We start from the raw sequence: 9,660 nt of genomic DNA, 5'->3' as shown, positions 1-9,660 counted from the left end.
TATTTATTAACAATCAAGACATCAATTATAGACCAGAAAGTCTTCTTAAATAATGTTCATAATCATATCACATAAAATGCAGGATTCCAAAGAACTACCTATACCATTGCAATTCATATTAAATAAGATAGGCTTAAGTTTAAAAGCACATGGCATATTTATTTGGGAATATCAATTTCCAAAGTAAATCAAAGTTTCTTGGATCACAAAATTATTTTCAACATAAAAATATATCACAGAAAGTTTCAATGATTTATTAGGCTACTTCAGTAAACTGAAAACCAAATTTGAAACTGACAGTTATTTGTTTTTATCAGGTTAAAGGCTGTAAAAAGGTAATTTCTGCAAAGCAAGGATGCTCATCCAATACCACACTTTACAGTGTCGAACACTTTACAGTGACCAATCTTATTCGAGATGAAGCTCATTTTCTTCTTTGCTATATCACTTTGTCAATTCAATACTTATTCCATCCGAACTGGCTATTAATAAGCATTCTGGAGTCAAAAATCAATAAGGAAAACACTACTGAAAGAGCCTCTCCACGTCCCATGATGGTCACTTTGAATGGAGTTCTGTAATACAGAACATCAGTGAAGATACATCAGACCAGTGCCACTGATTTTATAACAAAATTATTTATAGACCCTCTTTCAAAACGCCTGGCGCTCCTCCTAGTCCCGACCGCTTGACTTGTTTGGATGGATAATCTAAAGCCCAGAAAAGTTTATGAAGTTGAGACTCTGTCTTGTGTCACAGGCAAGCAAAGTGAACGGTGAACACTATTAGGCAGCGTATCTTTCAGCCACAACCCTTCAACACACCTGTTTCTCGATACAGATAACACCTCAGAAGTGTTAAACCCCCGAAAACAGCGAAGGCGAGTGTGTGCCTAGGATGCAGCCGCAAAGCGAGCCCCGCGGGGCCGTGGGCGGTCCGCGCCAGAGAGCCCGGCCCGGCCCGGCGCGGCCGGGGGGACGGCGGGGCCCGCAGCCGGCGCGGCGCTACCCGCGGGCTCCCCCGCGGGAACTTTCTCGCTTTTCCCCTACACGCACTTTGTGCGATCCTCGGGTACTTACTGCAGCCCAGGCTCGGCGTGGGTCTGCTCACACGCCTTGGACGCAGTAAGTTGCTCAGTGGTACGGTGTTGGCGAGCTGGTTTATGCTGCTCTCCCGGCGCTACTTTAACTTGAAAAAACATGAGTGATCCCACTCCGAAACTCGGAGGAAGAGTTTGAAGAGAGTACGGGCAGGCAGCGAGAGCTCCAAAGGAGCGAAAAAGAGGACCGTGAGGAGCCTGCTCACCCCGCAGGAGAACGGCTCCCGGCTTGCGCTCGCCCCCCTTCTCTCTCCCCATCCTCAGCCCCTCTGGCAAAGTTTCATCGTTCGGTCCGTACTCCGGACCCCCCTATTGCTCCCCACAGCCACCTCTCTCGCGTCTCCCAAGAAACGAGATAAATAAAAGTCTGTTAGAGGGAGCCCCCCTCAGGAAACTTACGTTTGATCTGCCTGGGTTTGCTCTGTTTCCTTCGGGACATGCTGCTCGGCTGCCGCCCCTGCCTTGCTCCAGGTACAGGAGTGGAGCTGGGAGGGGACGGGGGTGGAGGGAGGGTGACAGATCAATAGACGGGATTCATAGAGGAGCCGGTGGCCGCCGTGAGATGCAAAGTCAAATGACAGAAAAACGGGGAGAGGGGAAGAGCGTGTGCGACGGAGGACGGAGGGGGAGAGAAACGGAGATCGGGGTGGGTAAGAGGGAGAGCGAGAATGAGGGGAGAGAGAAGCAGAAAGAACGAAGGGAGGAAGCAGGGAAAGGAGCGAGGGAGGGAGGGAGGGAGCGAGGGAGGGAGAGAGGAGGAAGGAAGGGAGGGAGAGAGGGAGGGAGGGAGAGAGGGAGGGAGGGGAGAGCTTGGCTCCTCGCTCGCTCTCTCCCTCTCTCGCCCGCTCTCTGCCGTTGCCGTGCCGCCTCCGCTCCCCGCGCCGCGCTTCGCTCCGACTGACAGGCGGCGGGAGGTGCCGGCGAGGGAGGGGGCGAGGGAGGGGCTTTCCGGGACGGGGGGGGGGGGGGGGCGGAAAGAGGGGGGCGTTTGTCCGTCAGGCTTGACGGGCAGTGGCTGCTACCAGAGACAAGTCCGCATGCAAATCGCCTCCTGCCTCCGGGGCACGGGGTGCCGAGGCGGGAGGCTTCAATTGTCCCGGCTCTGCCAGAGCTTCTGGTGGCGGAGAGCGCCGCAACTTTCCTGAAAGAGGCGCGGCGGGAGAACAGGCGAAGAAACTCTGACAGTCGGGCAGCCGGCGCTCAGGGAGTCCGCCGGGCTGTCCTGGCAGAGCCGGCCGCCTCGGGGCTCTGCCGGCCGCGCTGTCTCGGCCTCAGCGCTGCCTGCGGGAAGAGCAGACGCTTCCTCCAGCGCTGGCCCCGAGGCCGGGAGGTGCCGGAGAGCCCCAGGCTGGGCGGCGAGGGCAGAGTTTTCCTCCGCCGCGCCAGAGCAGATTCCACCACCACCACCGGGCGGTGGGATCCCGGCTTCGCCTCACAGGTGTCGCCAGGGCCGAGCGCTGAGGGAAGGGGGGGGGGGGGGGGGGGGGGGGCGGCGGCGCGCGGCTGGCCAGCCGCGCGAGTCGGCCGTTAACGGGCGGGCAGCGGCGGGAGGAGCCGGAGCCGCTCCGGTGCTCCGCGGGGGTCGGCGCGCGCTTCCCTCACAAGGGGCGAACGGCGCTGGTTGGCGGCTGCCCAACCGCCCCCACCGGGCGGCGGCGGCTCCCGGGCCACGGCCGGGCCGGGCGGTCACCGCTGCTTGCCCGCCTGATTCATCTGCTTCCGACGTCTAGGTGAGAGAGACAGATGAGCCAACCAAGTAGCTAGACTTTAATTAGTTTTCCCCTTCTAAACAGTGGTAATAGAGAAATTTTGTTTCTTGCACAATGGAAACCAACATCAGACGCTTCCGTTCCCGGTACGCATTCAGTGTTCTGAGGAAGCTAAAGCTCTAGCAATCCTCGTGTTCGCAGTCTGTGTCTTCAGGACAAAAATTCTCGTGAACATTCTGTTTTAACGACCTAAATCGTTTAATTTACGTATACAGTTGTAAATGACCCGTCGTGAACACCCCATGCTTTCTATACCTCATTGTATTGTTCAGCACTGCACGCACATTGCCGGATTCTCAGTGTTGTCAAACATTAACTTTGCAAAAATCTTGGGGAAAAAACAAAAAACAAGCAAGCCCCCAACCACACACACAAGATAATCAGCCTGATCTCACCGATGCCAAGTGAGGACACTTAATACTAAAACATCTTTATTACTGTGCTTCCAGAAACTTCAGATCTGACACATGAGTGTACTACAACGTTAAGTATTCTTACAGCTTCGCTAGCGGGAATTAAATGATTTATGCTCAGGTAAACTGTTAAGTGTTTCTTGAACTCTTACCTCGGTGGTCCAAATACTCTCAACAGAAATAGTTTTCAGCTTGACTTCTCAAAACTTCCGGTGATTATTTGGCCAATATTGCAAAAGTCTTTATAAAAGCAGCAGAAATACTGATACAGTGATGCAATAAAATTTTCCATCATGTTATGTTAGAAAATAACGCTCGCAAATGGTAAGTGAATTTACAAAACCACTTTTTTTTTAATTATTAAAGATGAGACATGATGGAAACTGTGAACTGTATTAAATATTTGTGTTCAGATACTTTAAAGAATCAGAGTAAATAATAAATGTTTTCCATTTAGCTGAAGTGATTGTGGTATGACAAATTGATATTTCAGTTTCTTTCCTTGAGGTGTAGGCTCATGTTTAAGTACCAATGTAATAGTCGAAGTGTTTGCAAGGAGGTATTCTCTGACAATAGATGAACATGATAAGAGTCCACCAAATGAAATGTTCTGCTATGTCATTGTTGCAGAATAACGCTCGAACAGGGGCTTGAATGGATACCCATCTTTCAAATTAAAGTTAATATTTGACCTTTCCCAATTCTTACCATTTTCTTAAATCTCAGTCTGGTTCCTTAATCAGAATTAGCAATGTCTTTTCCTTCATATAATTTGACCATTCTTTTCTGTTTCTATTTTGTTGCCTGCCTCCCACACAGTGTTTTCAGTCTAAGCAGGTAATTTGACAGATGTCACCTTTAAACCTACTGCTGTTTAAATGTAGAAGAATGGAGTTGAGTAACCTGTTTCCAACGTTTAGACAATATACAAACTGCAACTTAAAAATTAATATACTTTATGTGGTATAAAACAGTTATAAATAAGTGATAAACAGCAATGCAAAATGAAGCAGTGCTACAGTCTGTATCACAAGTAAGTGTTTATTCTTACATACTGTTTAGGGTAAATTACATAAGAGCATCATTATTATGCTGACTCTTGCTTTCGTAAATATTTAAGCAGCAATGTAAGTTACGTATTTTGTCTATTCTGAGGCATTAAGGCCATATTCTACTTTGTCAGCTCAAAAGAGGACATATAAAGATGTATTTTTTTTTGACTATTCCGAGATATACGTTTGATCATTTAAAGAATTATTGCACTTAGTAATTCAGTGTTTTTCAGTGTGTTTTGAACTTGTTTACCTAAGGGTTAAAAAGTTGTTTATGAAATTCCAGAAAGAAACGTACATATGCCTGCTGTTTTAAAATGTAATTAATGGTCCAAATTAATGAATGACTTTCCCTAATTCACAGTAAGCTTTCATTAGTACATTTTAGTATTGCATGAAAATTACCCATTTTCTTTAGCAGAATGGAATAGCACGTAGTGTATCCCAGCTGAAAAAAAGCTCTGGCAGGCTGTGCCTAGTCGCTGAGGCTGGGCCAGGGCACAGCTCAAGCGCTGTACATCATCATCGGCACTGTGCAATAGTTAAGCCGATCTCTGGTGCTCTTCACCAGGAGCTGTTTCCAATACGCAGTGCTGGCAAGGCTTCTGTGGTGGGACAGGGGCTTGAGCCCTGTGGACAAAAGTCCAAGAGGTGTAGCTTTCCCTCAGGACTTGAGAACAGACCCAGCATTTTCTGGTAACCTGCAGAGAGAGTCATTCAGAGTAGATTTTTTAAGTCTCACAAATTACCTCTCCCCCCCTCAATTGAATAATTTTCTAAACCATTGTAGCTATGATGAGGTCCACACTAAGGTTGCAGTGTCTGTGCCACTCGCTGGCTTCTTAGGTTCCCCCATTGAATATTGCCTGTAGCAACCAGTCAGTGCTCACAGAGTGCTTTGCCAGCATGGCCAGGGGAACGGGAGCCCCCCCCCCCCCGCTGGGAGAGCAACTACAGCATCTGAGCATGGGAGCAGGGGAAAGAATGTCTCCGGTTTTTGTACTGAGGGAATGGTGGCTGCCTGTCCAAAAGCTGAGGGTACAGACAGAAATGATGGAGTAAGAATAGTTTAAAAATGTAGTGCTCTTCAACCAAAATAATAATTGGATGTGAGCAGTGGTGTTATAAGCTCATTTCAGAAGACATATGCTCTTAGTTAATTACAGTATCTCAAGATGAAGAAAATAACCGCTGCAGAGGCTCACTTCTTAATCATCTTGAACTTCAACACTACTGATTGTCTATACCTTACTAAGATTCTACAAAGATTTATATAAATCCTCTAGCTGAATGGTTATCACAGTTCAGAACTTAAATTCTTGAAATGCCTATACTCTGCCAAAGAAACTAGGAAAATTGCAGCTTAGATTTCCATGATTTTCAAGTGTTAACAACTATCTTGACATAGATAACATGCATACTTTTAAAAACAATGTCCTTCTTTGGAGAACACTTAGTGATTTTTAAAACAACCTTTCAATTCCCTCACTGAGAAGAGGAAATACTAAAATATTGAAATAATCTCTTGGCAGCAGAATTAACCTCTTGACCAGCAAGTATGGATTTCCTATCTTTTTTTTTTTTTTTTGTGAAAAAGAGCGTACACTGAGCAAAATCACTTCAGAATTCTCACATAAATCTGGCTATGGGCTATTTTATACAAAGATACTGATATGGTGAAGGTATCCCAAAGTTTAAGCCCTGACTGAATTTGGAAGAAAATATGCTTGGTTTCTGGGATATGCACGTAGTCAAGTTCTGAACATTTAAAACACCAGATAAGAGTATGTAATGTTAAAAATATAATTGCATAGGTTCTGTTGGGCTCTTAGGTTTTGATTTCCTTTGTAAGGACTTGGATTTTTCCATGATCTTAATCATAGTGTTTGGTTCTTCAGCTCTGAATGAAAAAGAAGGAAAAGGTAGTATTTTCCCAAGTATTATCCACTCACAGTGTTAGAAAGAATTTATGGGATAGCTTTTTGTAACTTGATTCCTCCCCTCCTTTCCTCCTAGTCCTCTCTCCTCCTTTCTGTGGTCAGTAGTGAAGTAGTTCATTAATCTGACCATGAAATTATTAAGGCTCAGAATTAATACCCCTATAAGATGAATATGGGACAATTCACACCTTTTCCAGCTGTTTGAAAAATCTATACTTTTTTTAATCTCATAATTTGGAGATTTTCTGTGTGGTCATGCCAGACATACTTAGATTCTAAGACAACAAGAAAACAGACTTAAATATATCACTGAGCAGCTGAAAGATGATTGAATTTAGAAGTAAAGCTTCCTCTGACTTTTGAAATAAAGAAGAAAAAGCTCTACCAATGTGTTTCTAGAGGACACAAAGGAAAAATGCTGCAAGGCAGATTCCTAACACGTGCAGGAACCTACAGAAGATCTGAGAATATCCTGAGAGTGGGTGAGACCAGTGGATATGTATTGCCCTTTCAACCAGTCCTGTAAACAAGTTAGAACTGAATTACTACTACATTTTTTGTGAATGTTTTACTCCCTAGGAGTGATCACAACCCTACAGTGAAGTTCCTGGCCGCAGGATTTCAATGGATGCAGCAATGTAGGAAGCCAGACACACAGAGTGCTGGAATCAGTGCTGAGTCAGGCTTCATGTTGATAGTCCAGACCTTTGCATCCATTCTGGGAGATCTGCCAGTGTTTAGAGGCCAAAACCCATGTCCACTCCATATGGAGAAGGAAGAATGGCATAGAAATAAATGGTGACCTCAGAAACTTTCTGGATTCCTAAGCAGACTTTTCCTAAAAAGGGTACTCTCTGGATTTTAATTCATTTTTTGCTTGGTGTAAAGCTTAGTATTTTCTTGGTGTCAGTTTCCTATCTCTTTTCATGTTATTTATTTAGAGCAGAAATCACTGCTCTCTTTCAATAGTTCAGTTATGCAAGATACTTTTCATCTCACATTAAAATTTATATCTTATTTGTTATCCAGAAATAGTGGCAAAGATTATTCTTCATTTCCTGACTGGATGCTCTCTGATATTGCTCAGGTAGTCTTATGGATGAACAAACTGTTAGTCTACCAAACTGCTCAGACTTTTTGGGCAACTTTAAATCGGAATCACAGAATTGCCATTATAATTCTCTTCATAATAATGTAAAATACTCTTTTTCACTGCACAGGATTGCAGTAATACCCTGGAAAAATTTGCATTTTCTTCTGAAAAATTATACATACAAAACAGCTCCTAATTTTGATATCCATGTTGTCCTTTATAGAAAAAATACATCTCAAGATCGGCAAAATTCTACTGCAAAAATGACTTTCACAAGCTACCACATAGTATGCCATGCCTTCAGCTGGAAAAGAAAATTCAGTATCTGTGGCATAGCTAGAGAAAGCTTTTTGATTGAAAGCTAAAAACATGGATGCATGTTCAGAATGAGATACTGTATCGCACATATGGAAGCATCTGGAGTGTGGGGTGGAAGGAACAGAGTCCTGTGAGGAAATATTTCTGGATGCCTCGGTTGTCTGAAATGCAGCCCATTCACCCCTACTGCTTACAGATGGCCACTGAAAACTTAGGAATCTACTGAAACATGTATATAATCCCACACCACATTGCAAAATTCTGCCAGTAGCAAGATTGTTCAGCCCACAGCAGCAGTAACTTACTGTTTTGGCATGTGCATGGGCTTCAGAGGCCAGTTTTGTTACAAGTCATAGGACTTCTCTGCATTCAGTGACCTTACCCTCCCCAGGAGCATAGTACCCTTAGCACAGTCTTAACACTCTACAGTCTGGGCTCCTGAGAGAGGCACATTTCTCAGAAATGCAAACAATAATGTAGCATGAATTTTCTTTCAGCTTCTAAGCACAGAGAGAGAGGAGTTCAGAAGAAAATACGAGAAAAGGGAAGAAAAAGGCAAGGAATAATATAATAGCAGAAACAGAAGAAAAAAGAGAAAAAAGACAGCTGTAGTACTTTAAAAATCTTTATTTCTATCTTTATTTCTTGTTAAATAAGCCAACAGCAGTATTTCATGGAGATATAGCATAACACTGAAAAGACAACATTAATATTGTCAAATTATTGTTTATGACTTTGGAGTGCAACACTCATAAAGTAGTGACACAAGTATAAAGTGAAACTTTAGCCGCAGAGCTTGAACTAAAAGAACATTTTCTCTTCTCCTTGGTCTTCCATTCCACTGTAACTGTTATGTAGCACCACTTTTGTGAGCAATTAGCAGTGTCTATATCATTGCGCATAGCCAAATTAGATGTTGTGGGCATCTTAGTTTGCTCAGTGTTGGTGAAGGAGCTTGCATACACACTAGCAGCTCAACAACATACATAGAAGCATGATCAAGAGTTTAAAAATATTAGAAACCTAGAAACATATATGACGATCCCCTTATAGGTATAGTGGTACCTAATCTGGATCTACCAGTTTACCATTATGGCTTTATAATCACATTCATCAGTTTTTAAAACCCAGTTTTACTTCTTCTATATATCCATATAATGTTCTTACACAAATGCATAATGATAGCTGGTAGAGTCTATGGTATAATCTGTACTTGTGTCCTATCTGTTCCTTATATTGTGCAAATGAGGCTCCCCCCACTCAGACCAGTAGAATAACTTACCCTCTGAATTGGTATTGTTTACTAATTTAAAGAATATATAAAACTATGCATCATCATCATAATCATAAATGGGAATAAATAATAAAATCTATTATAAAAGCCTCAAAGTCTATGCCAGCATAGCATCTCTTTTTAGATTTTATGTTCCTCTCAGTAGCATGGGTATGTTTTGGTTTATTAAGGGGGTGTTCATAATTTATGCAACTCTCCAATTTATGCCATTACCCTATAAATAGAATCGACTACATTAGAAAGAAAATCTTACCATGCAAACAGCCTTTAGAAAGTGGGACCCCCTAAGGTTTTCTACCTTCTGAACCAGATGCTTATTTTGCACAGCAGACTTAGTAAAATAAGTGAAAGATATCATAGTCCAATGGACTGAAGAACAAAGGGAAAATGTAGTTCAGAGTCACTCAGTAATTTGTAACCCCATATTTTTGAGAAAATTTAAAAAATTTTTAACAGTCAAACGTACACCATAGTAAAGCTAAATTATTCTCAAAATTGGTTGACTTGAATACATCATTGATTTTGCTGATATTGGCAGTGCACATAGTGTTTATCTCCTTCATGTTACATCTGCTCACAACAAAATTTAATTCAAAATCTCCTCTCCTCTCCTCTCGTTAAATCCTCAAGTAACATCCGAAAAATCACATAACACTTTAAAAAGTAAAACTATGGTTACAAT

The 9,660-nt window shown here is 43.1% G+C and overlaps 1 protein-coding gene across 2 annotated transcripts in view; it reads right to left on the bottom strand.

Moving 5' to 3' along the window:
• The window catches only part of ZFPM2 (zinc finger protein, FOG family member 2), a gene marked incomplete at its 5' end in the record, with an annotated part of 320,839 nt that extends 319,232 nt beyond the window's left edge, over positions 1–1,607 (bottom strand). The window contains one exon of one of the 2 annotated variants that reach the window (XM_082479322.1): positions 1,499–1,607. In XM_082479322.1, coding sequence (XP_082335448.1) covers positions 1,499–1,538 — 40 coding nt within the window. The remainder of the gene's footprint in view (positions 1–1,498) is intronic. The other variant, XM_082479323.1, reaches the window with a different exon arrangement.
• Positions 1,608–9,660: the final 8,053 nt, after the last annotated feature.

The sequence above is a fragment of the Vanellus vanellus genome (assembly GCF_965231255.1).
Source record: "Vanellus vanellus genome assembly, chromosome: 2".
NCBI classification, from domain to species: domain Eukaryota; kingdom Metazoa; phylum Chordata; class Aves; order Charadriiformes; family Charadriidae; genus Vanellus; species Vanellus vanellus.
This window is presented reverse-complemented; position numbering and strand designations above follow the sequence as displayed.